The sequence below is a fragment of the Bubalus bubalis genome, chromosome 23, assembly GCF_019923935.1.
Source record: "Bubalus bubalis isolate 160015118507 breed Murrah chromosome 23, NDDB_SH_1, whole genome shotgun sequence".
NCBI classification, from domain to species: domain Eukaryota; kingdom Metazoa; phylum Chordata; class Mammalia; order Artiodactyla; family Bovidae; genus Bubalus; species Bubalus bubalis.
Window position 1 is genome coordinate 15,039,387 of NC_059179.1, and position 25,348 is coordinate 15,064,734.

The following is a 25,348-nucleotide window of genomic DNA, read 5'->3' on the forward strand; positions in this document are numbered from 1 at the left end:
ATAAAAATTATTTCATGCCTGAAGGATATTTATTAACTGATTTTCCTTCCCTTGTTATTATCTATACCATGCATGAACTTAATTCTGTAAAATGAATCACCATCACGGGTGGGTCTTCTGCCTAGTATGATGCAAGAATGCAGAAATTCATTTGCAGAAGTACTTAACCACCTATTTTTCAAACTTTAAAAAAGTTATGGTAAAACACACATAATGTAATTCAACATCTTAACTATTTTTCAGTGCACAGTTCCACGACACTGAGTACATTCACATTATTGTGCTGCCATTACCAACATCCATCCACAAGAACTTTTTCATCTTACAAAACAAACTCTGTATCCTTTCAATATTAATTTCCCATTTCTACCTACTTTCTGTCTCTGTGACCTTAACAACTCTGGAGTACTTCATGTAAGTGAACCAAACAGCACTGTCCTTTCGTGACTGGTTTATTTCACTTAGCATAGTGTCCTCAAGGTTTAGCCATGGTGTAGCATGTATCAGAATTCCCTTCCTTTTTAAGTCTGAATAATACTTCATTGTATTGTTGAATGATAAGCTGAGACATATTAAAAGACTTAAGTGTTTATGTAAGCAAACATCCATTGGAATTGGCAGCAAAAACTGGAATTGCTTATGAGCACTCCAGGACAGGAGTGAGGGAAAAACCTTTTACAGCACACAGGCAGAAGGAAGGCAAGGAGATTATTTGATTGGCTATAGCTTAAGTGGTTGCATTATTTGGGAAAGTCCACTTGGATATTTCTGGTTTGTTGTCCTTTGATTTCTTAATCTCGAAATATTGCCAAACCTCAGTTTTGGTTTGCTTAATGTAGGTTGCCAAGACATCAGAGCCACCTCTGTCTAATGGCCTCCTTGTTTGGTGGCTTAGTCGCTAAGCCATGTCTAACTCTTGCAACCCCATGGACTATAGCCTGCCAGGCTCCTCTGTCCATGGGATTTTCCAGGCAAGGATACTGGAGTGGGTTGCTGTTTCCTTCTGCAGGGGATCTTCCCGACCGAGGAATCGAACCCGGGTCTCTTACATTGCAGGAAGATTCTTTATGGACTGAGTTATAAGGGAAGTCCTAGCCTCCTTGTTTAATTAATAAAATAGTATGTATATATCACATTTTGTTCATCTGTTCATAAATTTATGAATTTATGGATGCTTCCACCTTTCAGCTACTGTGAATAATGCTGCTATCCATTTGCTGTACAAATATCCACTTGAGCTCCTACTTTTGATTCTTTTGAGTATATAACTGGTAGTGAATTCCTGGATCATATGGGCTTCCCTGGTAGCTCAGCTGGTAAAGAATCCACCTGAAATGCAGGAGACCCCGGTTCAATTCCTGGGCCAGGAATATCCCCTGGAGAAGGGATAGGCTACCCACTCCAGTATTCCTGGGCTTCCCTAGTGGTTCAGCTGGTAAAGAATATGCCTGCAATGCGGGAGGCCTGGGTTTGATCCCTGAATTGGAAAATCCCCTGGAGGAGGGTATAGCAACCCACTCTAGTATCCTTGCCTGGAGAATCCCCATGGACAGAGGAGCCTGGCGGGCTACAGTCCATGGGGTCACAGAGTTGGACATGACTGAGCGACTAAGCACAGCACAGTACATGGTATTCTATTTTACACTTCTTCAGTACCATTTTAAAAACATCTGACAGTGACTGCAGTTTGCTGTCTTAAAGAAACTTGGGTAGACTGATCAAGATGGCAGAGTAGTAGGCCATGACACTCACCTCCCAGACATATCAAAAATGCATCTACATGAGGAACAATTCCAACAGAGTATCTACTGAATGCTGGCAGACCTCAGACCTCTGAGAGGGCAAGAAAACCCCCATGTAACCAGGTAGGACAAAGGGAAAAAGGGGGAAATAGAAGAAAGTAAGAAGGGAATCAGGAGGGGAACGTGCCAACAATGGGGAAAAGTCTCTTCAGCAACTGTTGGTGCTGGGAAAGCTGGACAGCTGCATGTAAATTGATAAAGCTGGACCACACCCTCTCATCATACACAAAAGAAACTTAAAATGGCTTAAAGACTTAAATGTAAGACATAACACCATAAAACTAGAAGAAATCACAGGCAAAACATTTTCTGACATAAATCATACCAGTGTTTTCTTACCAATGCCTTCAGTCTCCCAAGGCAACAAAAATTAACAAATGGGACCTAATCAAACTTAAAGCTTTTGCACAGCAAAGGAAACCATAAAAACAGAAAAATAAAAAGATAAGCTATAGGAGAAAATATCTGCAAATGATGCAATCAATAAGGGCTTAATTTCCAAAATATACAGACATATCATACAACATGACTACAATAAACAACCCAATAGAAAAATGGGCAGAAGACCTAGACATTTCTCCAAAGAAGAAATAAAAATGGAAGAAAAAAAAAGAAATGCAACTGGCCAATGAGAACATGAAAAGATGCTCACCATCATTAATTATTAGAGAAATGCAAATCAAAACTGCAATGAGGTACCACCTCACACTGGTCAGAGTGGCCATCAATAAAAACTCTACAAATAACAAATGCTGGAGAGGATGTGGAGAAATGGACCCCCTTACATTGTTTGCGGGAATCTAAGTTGGTACAGCCACTATGGAAAACAGTATGGAGGTTCCTTATAAAACTAAAAATAGAATTACCATATGATTCTGCAATCCCACTCTTGGGCAGATATCCAGAAAAAAAAACAAATTCAAAAAGATACACACACCCCCTGTGTTCATAGCAGCACTATTCACAATAGTCAAGACATGGACACAACCTAAACATCCATCAACAGAAGATGGGATAAGGAAGATGCGGTACACACATACAATGGAATACTACTCAGCCATGAAAAGGAATGAAATTGGGTCATTTGTAGAGATGTGGATGAACCTACAGACTGTCATAGAGAAAAGTAAGTCAGAAAGAGAAAAATAAATACTATATAATGTCACTTATATGTGGAATGTAAAATAGGACACAAATGAACCTATCTACAAAACACAGACTCGTGGACATAGAGAATAGACTGTGGTTACCAAGGGGGAGAGGGTTGGGGGCGGAATGGGAGGTTAGCAGATGTAAGCTATTACACATGGACTGGATAAACAGCATAAATATATGTCCTATGGTATAGCACAGAGAATTATATTCAGTATCCTATGATGGAAAATAATATTTTTAAAAAGAATGTATATAAATATATGTATAAATGAATCACTTTGCTGTACATAGGTAATTAGACAACATTATAAATCAACTATACTTTCAAAAAACAAAACAAAAAACCCTTGGGACATCCTACTGTTACAAAACCTCCATTTTGGTTAAAGAAATTTTTGACATGGTATAACTGAAACATCCCAAAGTATTTCATTAGAAACCCCTCTGAGTCTCAAACTTTTCTGAAAGCCTTTCTAAAACACTGGTTTGCAACCTTAGCTACATATTGAAAGACACCTGAAGAGCTTTAAATTATACTTATAGCTGGGCCCCATCTTCTGGAGCTTATGCTTTAAAAGCTTCTTTACCTTAGTCCACTTTCACTTTGGTAGAGAGGGGATTGGAAGACTTTTGTCACTTGTCAGGAGTTTCCTTAAATACCTACAACTAAGTCCCCTGAGCAATCTATGGTTCCAAAGTGCTGTGGAAATTCTAGGTTTGGTTTAAATTGCATGAAAATTAAAAGTAGGAAGTTATTTGTATTAGTCAGATCTTGTATATATACAGCATGACTTGTTCTTTGTAAACCATCTAGGATCCTATCAGAGAAGGGAAGGAACAAAAATATGAGACATAATTTGGGGCCTAGGTCAGGGCCCAGAAAGAATGATCAGTATTTAAGCTGGAGCCACCTGTTACTGCTCTAGCTTAAATAGACAGGAAAAACATATAAACAGTGATAGACTTTGTTTTCTTAGGCTCCAAAACCACTGTGGACAGTGACTGCAGCCATGAAATAAAAAAGACACTTGCATCTTGGAAGAAAAGCTATGACAAACCTAAACAGCATATTAAAAAGCAGAGACATTACTTTGCCAACAAAGGTCCATATAGTCAAAGCTATGGTTTTTCCCATAGTCATGTATGGATATGAGATTTGGACCATAATGAAGGCTGAGCACTGAAGAATTGATGCTTTCAAACTTTGGTGTTGGAGAAGACTCTTGAGAGTCCCTTGGACTGTAAGGAGATCAATCCAGTCAACTCAACCCTAAAGGAAATCAATCCTGAATATTCATTGGAAGGACTGATGCTGAAGCTCCAATACTTTGGCCACCTGATGCAAAAAACTGACTCATTGGAAAAAACTAATACTGAGAAAGATTGAGGGCATGAGGAGAAGGGGATGACAGAGGAGGAGATGGTTGGATGGCAACATTGACTCAATGGACATGAGTTTGAGCAAACTCAAGGAGATAGTGAAGGACAGGGAAGCCTGTTGTGCTGCAGTCCATGGGGTCATGAAGAGTCGGATATAACTGAACAACAATAACTTGTTACTGCAGAGAAAAGAGAAGTTATATGGGGAGGTGCTGCAAAGAGGTGGGGACACCACCTCTGGTCCAGCTGGCTCTGCCCTGCACATCTCTCATGGCCAGGATTCCATTAGCTCTCTCTGGATTTTCCTGTGCAGAACTCACAGTCACCTACAGAACCCTGATAGGATCCTCACCCTGGAGGTGACAATAACTGGGGTTTCTGGCCATCACAACTCCTAACAGAGCAGGTTCTCACTGTGAGCAAGATTCCTGGGCCACTGTGCAAGTCAGAGTCCATGAGGGGTGCCTAGACCAGCTCACCTGCCCAGAGCCCTGGGATCCTGGAGGAATAGTGAAGCTAATAATTCTCTCCTTCCCCCAGTCCTTTCCCACTTCCCCTGTGCTCTTAGAGCACAAAGAGGTGTAAGACGTAACCAGCAACAGTTTAGACCAGTCTGTACGCCTCAGCTTCTGTTCCCTGTCCTTAGTAGCCTTGGGGAAAAACCTCCTATAACAGGGCAAGTTGAAGAACATAAATTATAGTCTATTGACTATCTCCTGATGGGTGTTTAACTTTGCAGGGCCTTCAGGCTTTCCATGATCAGTGAGAGCCAGTCCTGTCTGACTCTTCATGACCCCATGAACTGCAGCATACCAGACTTTCCTGTCCTTCACTATCTCCTAGAGTTTGCTCAAACTCACGTTCATTGAGTTGGTGAGAACATCCAACCATCTGATCCTGTGTTGTCCCCTTCTCCTCCTGTCCTCAATCTTTCTCAGCATCAGGGTCTTTTCCAAGGGATGTAAGGGACTCTCAAGAAGTATAAGGTACAGTTTTAGAAGTAAATTTGGGGAAGGGGATGATTTTGTCAAGCAGAATACCTGATAAGAGGGAGAAAGTTAACAAGCTCTTAAAAGTGGCTGTGGGCCCAGGAGGCATTAAAGGACAGGGGACATTAAAGGACAAAGACAAGGAGGCTGTGCCAAAGAAAACTGACAGCTTGCCACCTTTGATCTAAAGGAGCTAATGGATGAATCTCAACGTACTTACTCAAGCAATACTTATTGACACTTAACGTGAACCAGACCTATGGGAGAGCTAAGGCTGAGGATGCAACAGCTGATCTTTGACCTGCCTGATTGCCTAGGAAAATACCCAGGCTACATCCTCCTACCTATCTTTGTAGGGTCTCTTGACCAAGCCCATCTGGAGCACCACGTCAGCTTCTGCTCTAGAAAGATGGGAACCGGGATTTTTGGCAACTGAATAGGAGAAACTCACGCTTCCTCCTGTGTGTCTCCTTCACTCACACTACAATCACACAGTTAATACTTCTGATGCCAGATGCGCATCTCTGCACTAAATCACTTCAGTCATGTCTGGCTCTTTGTGATCCTGTGTACTATAGCCTGCCAGGCTGCTCTGTCCCTGGGATTCTCCAAGCAAGAATACAGGAGTGGATTGCCATACCCTCCTCCAGGGGATCTTCCTGACCCAGGGATTGAACCCACAGCTCTTACATCTCCCGCATTGGTAGACGGGTTCTTTATCACTAGTGCCACCTGGGAAGACCAACTCTAGGTGGGTATCCTAAAGTTTAACTCAATCCTGACTCTCTCCACTTGGAAATAGTATCAGATCTCACAGGGTATAAGGCTCAGTCCCACAACACTACCCCCATCCACTTCCTCTGTGCTTTTGACCTATCAACTACAAACTGGAGGTTCCCATAATCCCCTCTTTGGGTTAGATTAATTTGCTGGGGCAGGTCAGGAAAACAGTTTACTTACTGTATACGTGCTGTGTGCTCTGTCACTCAGTCATGTCCGACTCTTTGTGACCCCATGGAATGTAGCCTGCCAGGCTCCTCTGTCCATGGGGATTCTCCAGGCAAGAATACTGGAGTGGGTTGCCATGCCCTCCTCCAGATCTTTCCAACCCAGGGATCGAACCCAGGTCTTCTGCACTACAGGTGGATTTTTTCCCATCTGAGCCACCAGGGAAGCCCACTTACTGTATATGGGTTAGTATAAAAGGATACGATAAATGATGCAGAGGAACATCAAGATGGAAGAGATGCACAGGGCAAGGTTTGTGGGAAGGAGCTCTCTTTGAACACACCACTCTCCCAGCACTTCCATGAGTTCATCAACCCATGTACCCCTCCATAAAATCCCCGAACCCTGTACTCTGGGGATTTTATGGAGGCTTCATACTATAGGCATGATCAAAAATTAACCCAATTTCTAGCCCCTCTCTGAAAGATGTGGAGGGGTCAGGCTGAAAGTTCCAAGCTATTAATGATGGCTTGGTGAGCAGCCCCCATTCAGGAGCCCACCAAGTCACCTCATTAGAACAAAAGACTTTATCACCCAGGAAAGCCAAGAGATTTAGGAACTCTATGTCAGGAATCAAAGACCAAATATGAGAACAAAAGATGCTCACAAGTGCTCTTATCACTTAGAAAATCACAAAGGTTTTAGGAGTTCTATGTCAGGAACCAGAGACAAATATATATTATATTATTTCAGGGCTTCCCTGGTAGCTCAGCCAAGAGATTTAGGAACTCTATGTCAGGAATCAAAGACCAAATATGAGAACAAAAGATGCTTACAAGTGCTCTTATCACTTAGAAAATCACAAAAGTTTTAGGAGTTCTGTGTCAGGAACCAGAGACAAATATATATTATATTATTTCAGGGCTTCCCTGGTAGCTCAGACAGTAAAGAATCTACCTGCAATGCAGGAGGCCCGGGTTTGATCCCTGAATCAGAAAGTTCCCCTGGAGAAGGAAATGGCAACCCATCCAGTATTCTTGCCTACAGAATTCCATGGACAGAGGAGCCTGGTGGGCTATAATCCATGGGGTCGCAAAGAGCTGGACACAACTGAGTGAATAACGCTTATTTCACAGGAATCAAGTTGCCCTTTTGTTGAAGCCTCTTCAACTCTACCAGAAAGTTTCATTACTTGTAAACGAATCACAAGATCTTTTTAGGTGTGACAAAGGTCATGATTACATTCCAGGCTGACCACTGTCATGAAAGGATCCTCCCAGCAATTGCACAGATCTGCTCATCTCACTCTTTTTCTGGACTCCTGGTAGCTTGAAGAGTGAGTGTATCCTTGGAATCTCAGCTCCTCTCCTGCTTTTTAATATTGTTGGGATTTGGGGGACTTCCCTGGTAGTCCAGTGGTTAAGACTCTGCACTTTCACTTCAGGGGACCCAGGTTTAATCCCTGGGCAGGGAACTAAGATCCTGCATTCCTCAAGGTATAACCAAAAATAAATAAATAAATAAAAATCTAAAAAAAGCAAAAACAAAACTCAGGTGACTGGGCATGAAACAAACTCCCATAATTTGGGAGTTTTAAATATTTTGGGGATTTGGGTTCATGTAGGTCATTTTTATTTTTATTACATTTATGTAATATTTTATTTATTTATAAAATTTTATAAAAAATTTTGTGAGCTGGGGAGGGGGTTGGATGGGGTGGTGTGTGTCTTAAGTGTTAGTCCCTTATTATTTAATACTAATTAAATTATTGTTTAATTATCATTATTTATTTAATAATAATTAAATTACTATTTAATTAAATCCAGGTCTCCTGCAATGGAGGCAGATCCTTTACCATCTGAGCCATCAGGGAATGGGTGGTGGAACCCAGCAGAGACAGGCCTGAGGCGGGGGAGGGTGGGCATCAATGAGCTGGCTGCTCTGAGAAACAATTCAGATTTCTAGAACATGTACTGACCCACCCATGAGTCTTAGAAATAATTGGAGAAGAGATGGCATATATATATGTATGTATCTACACACACACACGCACATAATGGAGTGTTACTCAGGCACAAGAAGGAAGAAAATTCTCTATTTGCCTAACAACACGGATGAACCTTGAGGGCAATATGCTAAGTGAGATAGATTGAGAAAGACAGATACTGTGTGATATCACATACATGTAGAATCTAAAAATGCTGAACTCATAGAAGCAGAGAGTAGAATGGTCGTTACTAGGGGCTGGGAGAATTGAGGAGATGTTGGTCAAAGGGTACAGAGCTGCATTTAGAAGATGAGTAAGTTCTGGAGATCTAATGCACAGCATTGTAATCATAGTCAATAATACTACATTATATACTTCAACGTTGCTAAGAGACTAGATCTTATATGTTCTTACCACAAAATATGATAGTTCTATGACATGAGAGAAGTGTTCGCTAACAGTAAGGTGGTATTCATACTGAATGTATGGGCTTCACAGGTGGCACTAAATGCATCAAATCAGCACACTGTACATCTTAAACTTCCAAAATGTTATATGTTAGATGATATTTTTAAAGTTCAAAACCAAAAAAGTAGATTACCATGATTTATCAAAAAAAAAAAGAAAAAAAAACCAGCAACAGTCATAATAATGGTATAGAATGTACTAGAAACAATTCAGTGAGTAACAGAGACAGGGTTAATTTAACAATGAGCTATCCATCACACATGCTAACAAATCTGTACTGCACATGTCAATTAGTTTACAAGGAAAATTTGACCATTTAATTGTTTCATGTTGAGAATGTTCTTTTGTATTTATTGCCTTGAATTAATTACACTATTTGAATTTACTACGAAAAAAAAAATCACATCTGTGGCTCTGTGTCTTGTGAATCATGGGTGTTATACATAAGTGTCTCCATACTGGGGAAGGAGCTGATTTATAGAAAGAAAAAGAAATAAGGACTGGCTACTTCCCTAGTGGTCCAGTTGCTAAGACTCTGCGCTCCTAATGTACAGGACTTGGTTTCATCCCTCGCCAGGAAACTAGATCCCACATATTGCAAATAAAGATCCCACATACCATAACTAAAAGAACCTGCATGCTGCAACTAAGGCCCAGCACAGCCACCGAAATAAATAAATATTAAAAAAACAAGTACCTATTGTATAGCACAGGGAACTATACTCAATATTTTTATAATAACCTATAAGGGAAAATAACCTGAAAAAGAATATATATAACTGAATCCCTGTGCTAGACACCTGAAACCAACACAGCACTGTAAATCAAACATACTTCAATAAAAAAAATTTTTTTAAAGAAAAAAGGAAAAATATAAGAGCTGAAAAGGTGAGCTTGGAAGACTTCCTGTCTTTGAGAAGGACTGGGGGCTCAATGTCTACTGTAATGTGGGCATTAATATAATCATGGCCTCACATGCTATGAAGCCTGAGATATGACAGTTACTTCTGAAGATGGAAGTGACTTTTAATGGCTGCTATACCATCTGGAATGGCTCTTGTGGCCACGTCCCCATGGCACACCCAAGCCCAATTAGCACACAAGCCATTCTGTTTAGGGGGTATCACTGCATTTGCCAGCTTTCAGCAGGGTATTAACATCTCTAAGATAAAGCAAGTCTCATCACCCCCATAGGCTGTGATAGACAAGACCAGGAGGGTGTTGAGGGGCTCTTGCTATGACTCCCGTCTCTCCCCCTCTGCCACAGCTGACCCTCCAGTCCCTGGACGTCCCCTTCAGACCCGATGACTAAGGCACGCCAACACTAGCCCTCCACCACCCACTCTCTGCAATATCCTTTCCATACCACATGCTATACACACACCAACATTTACCTCAACAACCAGCAGGTCATCATGCGAAATGGACTCGAGCTTTTTATCTGGTGGTGTCTTTTCAAGTAAAGTGCTTAATTCAACCAAGATTCTGCCTCTGTAGGCAACTCCTTCCCCCTGAAAGGCAACAGTGCAGGATTATTTTTCCAGGCATGAACAACAATCAAAAGCTCTCTCTAGCGGGCTAACCTAGCTACAACTTCAAATTTCTCCTTCCCAAAATGAACCAGTCAGTAACTCTCTCAGCTGGTCTTTGTTATCTGAGAGAAGAACCAATGACTTCAGGAAGGATCCCAGAGAGAGCCAGGGTAGTCAGGGCTAAAAGGGATTTTAGTCATGGCTGGGGTCAGAGGCTTTCAAGCCATGCTTAGATCTGGAAGGGGTTCCCAGGGGCTGAGGTGGGAGTGGAAGGGGCTTGAAATCTCCCTCACTCTACTTCAGGTTTGCATTTGTCTGCATTAACTTGGCTCCTTTTCTCAGAATAGGGAGGCAGCCATGTTGGCAATCAGGGCAAGTCTCAGAGGAGCCAGGAAATAAAAGAGGAAGATGTTCTGGGTGTGGTGGAGTGTGAGGATGAATTGCGGATGCTCCTTCCAACATACTCAGCAGTGTTAGCAGCAGAACCCTCTGTAGAGGAAGGGAAGGCTTCCACCTCCACTGCCAGCCCTCTAGCCCCACCTTCACCCCCCAGGGCTTTCTCTCTACCCTAGTTCCCTTCTTGGGCTTTGGCAGCTAACTAAAAGACAGTACTTGGGCTTCTAATGTGGTGGAAAGACCACCTCCCACCTCTGGGCCTCCATGTCTTCATCTAGAAAATGAAGAGGTTGGATAACATAAGGGATAGCAATATCAAGCATGTCACTTTCAATCTTTCAGCAAATTCCTAGAATATGGCATTCAACAGAATTCTGAGATAGCACTTTTGCTTTTAGGAAAGAGCCAACATTGATTACAGACATCTGCCCTAAGTCTAGGAAGGGGGAATGGCCATGCTCAGTTCAGTTGCTCAGTCGTGTCCGACTCTTTGCGACCCCATGAACCACAGCATGTCAGGCCTCCCTGTCCATCAACAGCTCCTGGAGTTTACCCAAACCCATGTCCACTGAGTCAGTGATGCCATCCAACCATCTCATCCTCTGTCATCCCCTTCTCCTCCTGCCCTCAATCTTTCCCAACATAGGGTCTTTTCAAATGAGTCAGCTCTCCGCATCAGATGGCCAAAGTATTGGAGTTTAAGCTTCAACATCAGTCCTTCCAATGAACACCCAGGACTGATCTCTTTTAGGATGGACTGGTTGGATCTCCTTGCAGTCCAAGGGACTCTCAAGAGTCTTCTCCAACACCACAGTTCAAAAGCATCAATTCTTCGGCACTCAGCTTTCTTTATCGTCCAACTATCACATCCATACATGACAACTGGAAAAACCATAGCCTTGACTAGACAGACCTTTGTTGACAAAGTAATGTCTCTGCTTTTTAATATGCTGTCTAGGTTGGTCATAACTTTTCTTCCAAGGAGTAAGCATCTTTTAATTTCATGGCGGCAATCACCATCTGCAATGATTTTGGAGCCCCCCAAAATAAAGTCTGACACTGTTTCCCCATCTATTTGCCATGAAGTGATGGGACCGGATGCCATGATCTTCGTTTTCTGAATGTTGAACTTTAAGCCAACTTTTTCTCTCTCCTCTTTCATTTTCATCAAGAGGCTCTTTAGTTCCTCTTCACTTTCTGCCATAAAGGTGGTGTCATCTGCATATCTGAGGTTATTGATATTTCTCCCAGCAATCTTGATTCCAGCTTGTGCTTCTTCCAGCCCAGCGTTTCTCATGATGTACCCTGCATATACATTAAATAAGCAGGGTGACAATATACAGCCTCGACGTACTCCTTTTCCTATCTGTAACCAGTCTGTTGTTCCATGTCCAGTTCTAATTGTTGCTTCCTGACCTGCATACAGGTTTCTCAAGAGGCAGGTCAGGTGGTCTGGTAGTCCCATCTCTTTCAGAATTTTCCACAGTTTATTGTGATCCACACAGTCAAAGACTTTGGCATAGTCAATAAAGCAGAAATAGATGTTTTTCTAGAACTCTCTTTGCTTTTTCGATGATCTAGAGAATGTTGGCAATTTGATCTGGTTCCTCTGCCTTTTCTAAAACCAGCATGAACATCTGGAAATTCATGGTTCATGTATTGCTGAAGCCTGACTTGAAGAATTTTGAGCATTACTTTACTAGTATGTGAGATGAATATTTTTGTGCAGCAGTTTGAGCATTCTTTGGCATTGCCTTTCTTAGTGATTGGAATGAAAACTGACCTTTACCAGTCCTGTGGCCACTGCTGAGTTTTCCAAATTTGCTGACATATTGAGTGCAGCACTTTCACAGCATCATCTTTTAGGATTTGAAATAGCTCAACTGGAATTCCATCACCTCCACTAGCTTTGATCGTAGTGATGCTTCCTTCCTAAGGCCATGCTATGCATTTGCAACTGCCATGTGAGATGACCTCAGGATCCTTTCCTACCCTGCATTCTAAGACTTGAGGAACATGAGATTTCCATCCTTCAACACTTAATCAGGGACTTCCCTGGTGGTCCATCTGTTAAGACATCTTGTTTCTACTGCAGGGGACACAGGTTCGATCGCTAGTCAGGGAACTAAGATCCCATGTGTCAAGAGGCCAAAAAATAGAAAACAAAACCAAGAAACAACCACAAAAAACACCCTACTGGTCATCTGGTGGGCCTCTGAGGGTAGGGAGGTCTCCTAAATATGAGACTTAATGATAACCATTAGAAAAAGGAATTTAGAATCAGTGCTCATTAATAACACACCTTAATTGAAGAACTAACCTTTCCAGAATTTAGCTCATCATAGGGATCTGGGAATCCCGTGTACTCTCGGGGGCTTCCATAAAGGTTCAGATAACAAGGTCCAAAAGTTGGAACAAAGCCCACCTCTGTTTCTCCTGTATTCGCTGAGAGATAACATCATCATTAGTATTTTAGGCTTTTAACACCATTCTGTTGAAATAAATATTAGTTATTAGTTAGCTGGGTGAGACAGTTTTCCTCTTTTTTGTGTTAGTTGTATTAACGCAAATTGTAAACGCTTGTGAGACTTGCCATATTTCTCTTATCACTATAAAACACAAATAAAAAACATTGAGGGGATAGTTCAGGTAAACATAAAGATGATACTATTCAAATGAAAGAAGTTGATCTTCACATTTTTTGCAAGTTTATAATTGGCAATTGTAGCAAGCATGTCACTGACAACTGGGGTAGTGTATATTGTTTCGGGAAGTCATTTAAATGACTATCAGATTAATTTTATTTGTTCCTCCAAAATATCATTTAGTCTCAAGTAGTTAGTATAAATCTGGCAGATGATTTTAAAAATACAAGACATTTAAAATTTTTATATATAATAGTGAACTGTCTGCCTATGGTTATGGCCGTATGATATTCATAAGCAATGTGAAATTTCCATTCATGACATTCTATCCCTGATGAGGATCCAATATGCTTCTTATTTCTGCTACCTCGTCTCAGCAGGACTACTCCCCGATGAAGGGCACTGCAGGCAATGAAAGAAATAGTGGAGTCAGAGAGCCTGCAGGTGAAGACAGGGAAACACCAGAGCTGCCTTCAGCCATCCGAACGGCTCCCACATGGAAGAGGGATGGACTTGCTTCCAATAAGCAGGGGAAGGACCCCTACTGGGAGCTACAAGGAGGCCAACTTTGGTTCACTCAGTGTAAGGATGATCTTTCTATGATTAGTAGTCTCACACAATGGGACAGATTGCATTGGGAGCAGAGGAAATATTAAGGCCAAGAGTTGTATTTTATCTTTCAGGATATAGTCAAAACTCTTCCTCTCTGGATGAGAGGTTGACCGGATCAACTCTATGGCCCTTTCCAACTCTATGTTTAAAACTAAGGCAGAAGGATAAATGTCAAGTAGTAGGTGAGCGGAGTATCTACTCATAAACAGTTGAGCAAACTGTATACACTTGTAGTTAGCAATCTTTTTCACCTTTTTGAGGCTCTTTTGCATTTTGGACTTCTATTAAGTTGTCACTTTATATTTCCATTTTTAAACTTTAAATAGCTGCTCTGTCTGTGACTACACTATAAATTCCTTTGGTGGGTGGGTAAGAATCAAATGTGTTTTATTCTGAATCCTTAAACTCTTAGTCCTAGTTCTAGCTTGGAGTACTACCACATAAATATTTTTTGATTGGTTGAATGAAGTATGATCAAATCTGCCATGTTTGTTACATACCTAAAGACCACTTAACAGTCATATGAAGTATGACTATAAGATAATGAAGTTGGATTTTTATAAACAAACAATAATAAGGCATTGTGCCAATAATAATAAAGGCAGATGATAATACCTTAATTTTTCAGTTTGCAAGCTTTCTTACATGCAATCCTTTTTTCCCCTCTCACTACAACCTTGGGTGGTTAGAATGGCAGGGAGTATCATGGTTTTTTTTTTTTTTTTGAAAGAAGGCAAATTTCTCTAAATCACAAAGTCTTCATCTATTAGGGAAACAACATCTGCTGTAAGAGGGTAGTAAGATCAAGTGTGAGCACACTGAGCAAACTTGCAAAGAATGGCAAATGCTGTGCAAACCAAGGGCATGCTGTGATCCCACAGAGTTGGAAGATGACTCTTCAAGGTACAAAGTGGGAAAAAAAAATGTTATACAATTATTTACAGTGAAGCCAGGAGGGTATATATCTAGGTGAAAACATGAGGCACGTAGCAAAGCCCAGTTAGGCCATTTGCTTAAACTCAGCTTTGCAGGACAACCATACAACAGTAATACAAAAATTGTTACTCTAACACAACTATATTTAAGACAATAAAATGTAAGTAAAAAAAAAGTGCTAAAGCAGTTGATAAGTTCTTAATAAGATAATAATAAACAGAAAGATCTAGAAGATAGCAAAATTACAAAGCATAAACCTGTATACGATGCAGCCCCAGATCCCGAGGATGAGAAATCTACGTAGTAAAAATACCATTGGTTAAACAATAAGAGAAACACAGGCATTATAAAAGAGACATTGAAAAAGTTAATCAAATCCAACAATAGGTAAGCGGTTTAGCAACACCAGGAAAATCCCAAATCCAGACTCAAATCACATGACCCTTTTGTCATTTATACAAATATCACCAGCAGTTAAATACAAAATGGCTCGAGACTCTGACACCCAGTAGCACGGCCACACAGGAAATAGCCCAACCTCACCAGCCCCAAAGCAGTGAAGCATCTGAGAGCCAGCTTCCCACCATCAAAGGAGGCCTGGGGAAGTTACCAACATTCCATAATTTTAATAAAACATTTACGTGTCCCGTCTCTGACTTAGCTAGGACTAAGACCAGACAACCCAAGTTAATTTAGTAGAAGGCTGTGTAAACAAAGGCCTATAGTTGCCGATACAGTATCCGGTTTCTTTGCAGGGAATGGCTACTGCTCACTGTTACTCTGAGACCCTATCATAGACTGTCTTGTAGGGCCTGCAGTGAAAGAAGGCCTCAGAGACAGAGCCTGGCACTGCTTGTAACAATTCATTTGTAGTTCTTCTGGATATTACCATCATACCACTAAGACAAATGTTTATTCCATTATTTCTTGGATAATTATTTTTAGGTGATATTTAATGACTTCCTGCTAATGATAAATGAGTTAAAGTGATTTTTACGCTTCCTCCCATAGAGTTTATAGCATGATTTTAATTACTCTATTGGTTGCCTTTGACCAATAAATTCCATCTAATCTTTAACCAGTTTTTATCTACCCAATGATTTAATCTAACCTTTAAAAAAATTTTTAATTGGAGGATAATTGCTTTAACAATATCATGTTAGTTTCTGCCATACATCAACATGAATCGGCCATAAGTAAACACATGTCCCCTCCTTCCTGAACCTCCCTCCCATCTCCTACCCCATCCCACCCCTCTAGGTTGTCACAGAGCACCAGGTTTGAGCTCCCTGCGTCAACAGAAAATTCCCACTGTCTGTTTTACGTATAGTAATGTATATGTTTCTTTCTTTTTTTTTTTTTTTTTTTAGTAATGTATATGTTTCAACGGCATTCTTTCAGTTCATCCCTCCCTCTCTTTCTCGCACTGTGTCCACAAGTCTGCTCTCAATGTCTGCATCTCCACTGCTGCTCTGTACATAGGTTCATCTGTACCATCTTTCTAGATTCCATACATATGCGTTAATATATGATATTTTTCTCTTTCTGACTTACTTTACTCTGTATCATAGGCTCTAGGTTCATCCACCTCATTAGAACTGACTCGAATGCGTTCCTTTATATGGTTGAGTAATATTCCATTGTGTATATGCACCAGAGTTTCTTTATCCACTCATCTGGATCCTTCACTTGATAAGAAGTTAATAGCATGCCCACCCTCTCCCACCTTCCACTTCTTTTCACTTCTAAGCTCTATCTCCTGTACTTTTACATTGTAAGAGGTGATATTTACCTTCTTTTTAGAGCTTTGACTACAAGTTTAACAAAAATATTTTAGAAACAATTAATAGTGCTCACATTATAACAACCACATAAGTATTCTCTGCAGAGAAAAGAAGAATTGTAATTGCATTTCTTTTGTACAGGTCCAGCAACATGGTCCCCTATGCCACTTAGCAGACAATGCTTAGATGGACTCTCTGTCTCACCTTCTACCAGTTGCTTAAAATAATGCTATACCTGACTTTATATTTGGACTATTATCTTCTTGGTTCAACTCTTTATCTCTCTCAGAATTTCTAATGCCTTATTCTTCTTCTTGAGAAAGAAAATCTATATCTTTTTCACCAAGTCTCTATTATATTTCAGATTCTTATTCATATTATCTATTTCTTGGCTTACAGTATCTTTTTAAAAAACCTATAGTGCAGGAAACCTGGGTTCGATCCCTGGGTCAGGACGATCCCCTGGAGGAGAAGGGCATGGCAACTCACTCCAATATTCTTGCCTGGAGAATCCCCATGGACAGAGGAGTCTGGTGGGCTACAGTCCATGGGGTCGCAAAGAGTTGGACACGACTGAGTAACTAAGAATGTAAAGTCCTCTCTTAAACAAGATGAGGATGAGAGAAATCTTAAGTTTTCTAAAACAAAAATTTTCCTCAAATTTTCTCATTTTATTCAATGTGTTTAATCAAGTGATAATTATAGGAATTTTTGTTATTTTTATTTTAGTAACGACCAATAAGCTGCTGATGATAGTAATGGGTTAACACTAAATTTTTCTGATCATCTTAATTTATTCCTTCATTCCCTATTACAGTTTCACACATATGCACAGAACTAGAATACCAGGTATAGGCAATTAGTTCTCAATACATAAAACAACAAAAAGAAAAGTATATTGGTTATCAATGCTTGTTAGCATAAAATGTATGAAAACAAAATACACAATATCTAGAGTGGAGATTACATGGTTCAAATGTCATCTGACCTCACTCCTGCCAAGGAATATTATTATATACATGGGTGGACTGATGTCAATGCCACTTGGGAAAAAAAAAGGTGCTCTCTATATTGACACTCAAAAATCTGTAAAACACCTACTGGGAAAGTTTTTGGATTGAAATAAGAAAGTTAAAATTCTTAAACTCAAATAATTGATGTCTTGTCTTAGTCACTCATTGTGTCCAACTCCTTGTGACCCCATGGACTGCAGCCCACCAGGCTCCTCTGTCCATGGGGACTCTCCAGGCAAGAATACTGGAATGGGTTGCCATTTCCTTCTCCACGAATAATTGATAGTTACCCCAATTATTAATTACTAATCTATTATTTTGCTGATCATCATCAAAACATCACTGAAATGGTTCACTAGACTCATCACATTTGGCTTTTAAGAAACCAGGTCTGTTGCCAGGTGGTATCCAGTTCATTCCCTCTCCAGAAGTTCTCTGCCCTGTCCCATCCCTGCTCCCTGTGTGACTCACCTTCCACTTCCCCACCAGAGGCAGCAATTTTAGAGAGGTGCAGATACGTTGTTCCAACAACATCATTTTTGGTAAGACGGTCCCTGTGTTAAAAGAACAGGTTAAGACCTCCACCTATGAAGACAGATCTTTGTTTCAACAATAGTTCTGGAAAAGACCTAGATCTCAGAAATCACCCTGTCCAGCGGGCCTCAGGCGTCACTGCCCTTTAAAATCACCTGGAAACCACCACTGCTCCCCTGGCCCCCACCCCACACCACCTCTAATTTCCTATTGAAGCTTTGACTCAATGAAAGCCGAGATGAAGAACAAGAGTTTGCATTTATAACAAGTATATATCCCAACTGATTCTTACACAGATGGTCCTCCAACAACCCTCTGAGAAATGTTGATCTAACCGGACAACTAATTTCAGCTAGAAACAGTTTTTTACAGAGGCCCAGGAATTTGCCTATGGTCACACTCAGTACTGTGGTCATGAAGTGAAGGGGTCAGTTATAGGCACATAACATGGTGAGGGTCATAAAAATCTCACTACACAGAATAAGTGTGTGTATCTGATTACTATGATGGTTGAAAAATTACAACAGGCTTTTCTAAGGGTCCCTCATAGGGGAAAAAATTCCCTTTCAATTCAATTCAAATATTTCTTGATTATCTACTGTGTGACTTCATCTGCTTGTCTATAACCTAAATCTTATCTATGTTGTTGGATGTTTGCTCACTGTAAGTACATGCAACTTTGTGTATCTGTCTGTATCGTAGAGAGTTTGTGAGCCTAACCCGTGAAGTGGTCTCTAGCTGGGCACACAGTAAGTGTAACAAACAGGTTTATATTAATAACATCTTCTGTTTAATTTCTTCTCTTTATTCCATCTAGTGTCATACTCACTCTGAAGTTTAGAACTCCACAGGAGGGAGGAAAGTTTGACTTAGTATTTTGAGAAAAGATTATACTATAGTATATTATTATATATTATAGCAATACTATGTTATATATTATATGGTTTAATAAAATTAGGTTACAGAAAGTGACTAATTAACAACAGTATACATGAGGAAAAAAATTATTTGGGGGTTATTAAGCCACAAGTGTGGAGCTTGCATCCTCTCAGTCCATCCAGAAGGGTCTAGACTACATTTCAAGAATCCTTAGCTTTCCCTCAGTTGTGCAAACACCTATAGGGTATATAACGAAAGATCTGGATCCAAGGAGTCCCCAGTTAAACAGGGTCTCTCTGCACATCTGGATCTACCATTGCTTTGGAGAGGGCCGACTAGATCAGGGAAAAACCCACATCTGCCGTGACCATGGGGGACTCTAGGATGACTCAGCCAGCGATCCTCTCACTGTGGCATCAGCAGGCCCGAGTGGTCATATAAGCTATACAGGGCCCAAACTCACACTCCAGAGAGTTCTGGAGGCCCCTGGAGCACCTTTGGGGTGTCAACCGAGGGTCCAAGTGACTTAAAACAAGCTCACACTCATCGGAAGGGGCATTTTGTCCTCAGGCCCCTTCATGGACCTCCATGAACTATGCTGTGGTTACTGAACAAAATAAAGCCTTCTCCCCTCCTCCCAAAGTGTCCTGTTACCATAGTGACAAGAGGGAACTAACATGGAAGTCAAATACATTTAGCCAAAGGAAAAATCAGGGCCAGACAGGTTGGGAACCCAACTGAGTCTCTGAGTGACTGTGGCCAAGTCACCTGACCTCTCTGAGCCTCAGTCTTCATCTGCAAAATGAACTAATAATAGTCTCCATTCCATAGGGTTCCTCTAAAGAGTAAATGGAATAGTGTAGGGAAGGCAAGAGGCCAGCACCTGCCGCTAGTAGTGCTCAGAACAAGCGGCTGACATCACAACAAACACTGATGATGTCAGCACCAGTGACGACACTATGTATCTTTTCTACTCTCGGGGAGCTAAGCACTGCCAACTGAATGCCCCATCCAACTAGAATACACCCAAGAATCGCCTCATTATGGCTGCTCATTGCTAGGATGTTGGTCTAGTATAAAGTCCATCAGAAACTTTCAACAAATTTTCTTTGCATTCAATCACACAGGAAGCTCTGTCCAATTTCCCTTCTAACAATGACAGAGAACAGCTCTCAATGTTTTGATTAATTCATCCCTAGAAATAGTTTACTCCATTTCTGAAGTCTATATTGGACAGCCTAATAGTATTTAAAGCCTTAATTTCTTATCTTGGGGTATATTCAGATCATTTTTCCTTCCTTTTGTTCATGAGCAGTTCAACCAAGATATCCAAAGGTTTTCTGCAACAGCTACTGTTATTAAAGAAAACACCTGAGTCCAGAAGCAGTGTACCACTTCTGTCTGGAAGAAAAGCAAATGTCCTGAAAAGTAAGGGTTAGACCATCTAAAGTAAAATTTCTTCAAATCCAAATATTTACTTCTCCAATTTGCAATTAGACACAAGTCTTTTTTAACTCACCAGTCATATATTGTCAGTTTTATTTTTTCACACACTGAAGGAAACTGTTAAAAGAGAAAAAAAGTAGTTATTTCTCAACTTATTCAGTACCTACTAGAGTATCATTACTTTTTTCTAAAAGAAAAGAAAGCCAAACCTTGATCTGAAGATTAACGACTTGATTCCACTCAGGGTTTGCATTTTTCTCAATTATATTTGTGCAAACCTGTAAAATCATCAAAACAGAGCAGGTATTCAAATTTCTAATTTTGGAAAGTTTATAATATATGCATAGTGGATTATGATTCTAGCATACTTATGTTATAGACTTGGTCACTCAGTCGTGTCTGACTCTTTGCGACCCCATGGAATATACAGTCCATGGAATTCTCCAGGCTAGAATACTGAAGTGGGTAGCCGTTCCCTTATCCAGGGGATCTTCCCAACCCAGGAACTGAACCCAGGTCCTGCACATTGCAGGCAGATTCTTTACCAGCTGAGCCACCAGGGAAGCCCATAGACTTGGTAACCTCATTAAAGTTTTCTTAATAACAATTTGGTAAAATAGGACATGGATTTAGTATACTGATCTTTGCTTCTTCTATGCACTAAGAGCTAGTTTCTAATTGCCAAATTTTAATATTGGATTCGTGTAATGATGCAACAGTTGCTATTTAGTGAGCCCTTGTTCTTTAGTTGTTAAGTGGTACCCAGCTCTTTTGCAACCCCACAGATTGTAGCCCTCCAGGCTCCTCTGTCCATGGGATTTCCCAGCCAAGAAAACTGCAGTGTGTTGCTGTTTCCTTCTCCAGGGGATCTTCACAACTTAGGGATCGAACCCGGGTCTCCTGCGTTGGCAGGTGGACACTTGCTACATACTGTCTGATACACATCTCTTAACTAAAATGTCCAAACATATCTTTTGATCCTGCCCACCAGCCCTTCTCCCTGCTCCCCAAACTAGCTGCTATCTTTCCATTGCTGTTCACAAGGGTGTTCAGATTTGAACCAGAGTCAGTCACAACCCCTCTCTTTCCTTCACGTGCCTCATCCAATCCATCAGAAAATGCTGGCATCCCTATTTTCATCTGATCTTGCCCCAGATGCCTGTGGTTGGGTCCCATCTGGATCCCCACTTCCTCTCCTGCCTCCTCACTTTCATGTCATTCCCCATGTAGCATCTTCAGTCAGTTCCCAGGCATACTTAAGATACTAAGTCCTGATTCATCCTCTGCCTGATAAAGCCCTGCCTGCCCACCTCACCTTATCTCTCTGAGCTCATCCCTTGCTTGCTCCACCCCAGCCATGTTGGCATTCATCCAATGTGAACGTATCTCCTCCCTGGGGTCTTTACATCTGCTCTTCCTTCTGCCTGGAAGCCCTCCCCTACCAATATCTCTGCATTTTCCAGGCCTCTGTTCAAATGTCACTTCCTCCAAGATATCCCACTTGATAAACTAACTGGAAACCCCTCCAAACACCCTGCACCCATCACTTCTTGTCCCCTGCTTTATTTTCTGCTTAGTACTCAGCACTAACTGAAATTACGCAACTTTTTATTTGCTTGCTTGTTGTTGTCCCTTCTCTCACACAGTAAGCTCCATGAGAGTAAAGACTGTTCCACTCACTTCTCCATCTCCAACGTGAGGGACAGTATCTGATACTTAGCAGGCTCCCGCTGTTTACTCCCTAAATTAATTAACTCTTTCAACAATCCTATGAGATTATCCTTATCCTCATATATAATTCAGGAAATTGAGACTCAGAGGTTAAAGAATTTGACTTCACTTGCTATGGAGTGAGGTGAAGTCTGAATTTAAATCTGGCCTCGTTTAGCTCCAGAACTGAGACTTTTTCTGCCATCTCCCACTGACTCTCCTGGGACACAACCCTGTGTGTTTGTTGCCAAACCTCACTTTCACATACACATGGTTCCAGTATGTAGTAAATGCTACTTCCTCAGCCTAGGACGGACTGTGGTACACCGTTATTCTACTATGGAACCCCACTCTACAACCTTTGACCATCTTCGTAGGTAAAAGTGGTAGTTACAGGTGTTCCTACACCAAGAGTCCCTCAGCTCTCATCAGAGGACTGAGAGGGGTTCCCCTGCCAGACTCTCCAGTTTCTGCAGCTCATTGGAACATGGGGGTGGGTGTGGGGGTAATAAATATGATAGAAATGGGCACCGGGGTACTGGAGGCTCTCCTCTACACAGCGGTCCCTAATCTTTTTGGCACCAGGGACCAGTTTTGTAAAAGACAATTTTCCCATGGACGGGGGATGGAGGGGGCCTCAGGATGATTCAAGTGCATGACATTTATTGTGCACTTTTTTCTGTTGTTATTACATCAGCTCCACTTCAGATCGCCAGGCGTTAGATTTCAGAGGGTGGGAACTCTTGCCACATTGACCAGGGATCACTGTTGCTGGTTAGGGACTTTGCCTAGGAGTAAGATAATGCTGGGGCCTGAGAATCATTTCTACTCTTAGAAAAGACCACGTCTTTCTAACCTGAGTCCGGCATACTTTCCACTCCAAAATAAACCTCTAAGATGTCTGACATGCTCAGAGTCTGATAATCTGCATTCCTGCACAGTGCCCAGCTCATCAGGGGGCTACTTAAAAAAGAATAAGCAGGAAATCAGTCAAAGAAAGCACGGTGGTTTAAATACATGTTTCTAAATTAAAAGACGCTTGCTCCTTGAAAGGAAAGTTATGACCAACCTAGATAGCATATTCAAAAGCAGAGACATTACTTTGCCAACAAAGGTTCGTCTAGTCAAGGCTATGGTTTTTCCTGTGGTCATGTATGGATGTGAGAGTTGGACTGTGAAGAAGGCTGAGCACCGAAGAATTGATGCTTTTGAACTGTGGTGTTGAAGAAGACTCTTGAGAGTCCCTTGGACTGCAAGGAGATCCAACCAGTCCATCCTGAAGGAGATCAGCCCTGAGATTTCTTTGGAGGGAATGATGCTAAAGCTGAAACTCCAGTACTTTGGCCACCTCATGTGAAGAGTTGACTCATTGGAAAAAGACTCTGATGCTGGGAGGGATTGGGGGCAAGAGGAGAAGGGGATGACAGAGGATGAGATGGCTGGATGGCATCACTGACTCGATGGACGTGAGTCTGAGTGAACTCCGGGAGTTGGTGATGGACAGGGAGGCCTGGCATGCTGCAATTCATGGGGTCGCAAAGAGTCGGACATGACTGAGCGACTGATCTGATCTGATCTGAGAGGCATCTCAGAGAAGGCAATGGCACCCCAATCCAGTACTCTTGCCTGGAAAATTCCATGGACGGAGGAGCCTGGTAGGCTGCAGTCCATGGGGTTGCTAGGAGTCGGACACGACTGAGTGACTTCACTTTCACTTTTCACTTTCATGCATTGGAGAAGGAAATGGCAAGCCACTCCAGTGTTCTTGCCTGGAGAATCCCAGGGACAGGGGAGCCTAGTGGGCTTCCATCTCTGGGGTCGCACAGAGTCGGACACGACTGAAGCGACTTAGCAGCAGCAGCAGCAGAGGCATCTACATTGAGGTCACATACAAACCTTTTTTCCGGCAAAGGAAACTTCTACAAAAGGGTCCACTAGGTTCTTCTTATCAGCGATGCCTCCAAATATTTCCTTCACTGTCTGTGAGAAGGCATCATCCACTGGAAAGGAACACGTCACAGAAGAAATCAAATCTGATTCTCTTAAGAGAACAGAAATCACTCAGCAAAATTAAAAATCGTCTCCGTATGGAAAAACCATTGCAACGAGAATCATTCTGAAAAGTGGCAAGTACCAGTGGCACTGGATTGCAGAAATCCTTTGTCTTAGAAAGAGAAAACACGTTCTCCCCACAAAATTTAAAAATTAACGGGAGCGTCTCAGAAAAAAATCAATAAATTACTATGCTGAGAATCAATCACTTATTGAGGAAACCAATAGAATAAAAAAGTCTATCCAAACAGGCTAATTCAAAAACTGAGGCCTAGTTGTGATTTGGAAAATATTCTTTAGGTCAACATATAGGCCTCATCTTTTCTTGAGTAACTCCAGGAAATTTGGCATAATCATAATGTGTTTAATCCTCTATAAACTACAGATCTCTGTTTTAACAAACTTAGAAGTGAATAGATCTTGCACTGTTGGTGGGAATGTAAATTGATACAGCCACTATGGAGAAGAGTAAGGAAGTTGCTTATAAAACTAAAAACAGAACTACCATATGACCCAGCAACCCTACTACTGGACGTATACCCTGAAGAAAACCATAATTCAAAAAGATACATGTACCCCAAAGTTCACTGCAGCGCTATTTACAATAGCCAGGACATGGAAGCAACCTAGATGTCCATTGACAGATGAATGGATAAAGAAGATGTGGTACATATATACAATGGAATATTACTCAGCCATAGAAAGGAAAGAAATTGGGTCATTTGTAGTGATGTGGATGAACCTAGTGTCTGTCAGAGTGAAGTAAGTCAGAAGAATAAAAACAACCATCATATATTAACACATACATATGGAATCTAGAAAAATGATACTGATAAACCTATTTGCAGGGCAGGACTAGAGATGCAGATGTAGAGAATGGACTTGCGGACACAGCAGAGGAAGGGGAGGGTGGGTCAGAGAATAGCATTCATGTGCATACACTGCTGCTGCTGAGTCACTTCAATTGTGTCCGACTCTGTGTGACCCCATAGACGGCAGCCCACCAGGCTCCCCCGTCCCTGGGATTCTCCAGGCAAGAACACCACGTGTAAAACAGCGAGTGGGAAGCTGCTGTATAGC

At 41.4% G+C, this 25,348-nt stretch overlaps 1 protein-coding gene and 1 non-coding gene across 6 annotated transcripts in view; one reads left to right on the top strand and one right to left on the bottom strand.

The window, feature by feature from the left end:
- MYOF (myoferlin) overlaps positions 1-25,348 on the bottom strand; it is a 177,675-nt gene that overhangs the window by 71,052 nt on the left and 81,275 nt on the right. For all 5 annotated transcript variants that reach the window (XM_044935128.2, XM_044935129.2, XM_025274124.3 and 2 more), the window contains exons 13-19: positions 24,113-24,216; positions 20,716-20,784; positions 20,580-20,623; positions 18,119-18,201; positions 15,108-15,146; positions 12,978-13,102; positions 10,124-10,240 (exon numbers count right to left, since the gene is read on the bottom strand). In XM_044935128.2, the coding sequence (XP_044791063.2) occupies positions 10,124-10,240; positions 12,978-13,102; positions 15,108-15,146; positions 18,119-18,201; positions 20,580-20,623; positions 20,716-20,784; positions 24,113-24,216 (581 nt within the window). The remainder of the gene's footprint in view (positions 1-10,123; positions 10,241-12,977; positions 13,103-15,107; positions 15,147-18,118; positions 18,202-20,579; positions 20,624-20,715; positions 20,785-24,112; positions 24,217-25,348) is intronic.
- On the top strand, positions 7,676-7,748 carry TRNAE-UUC. The gene has a single exon. It is a non-coding gene; the product is annotated as a tRNA-Glu (tRNA).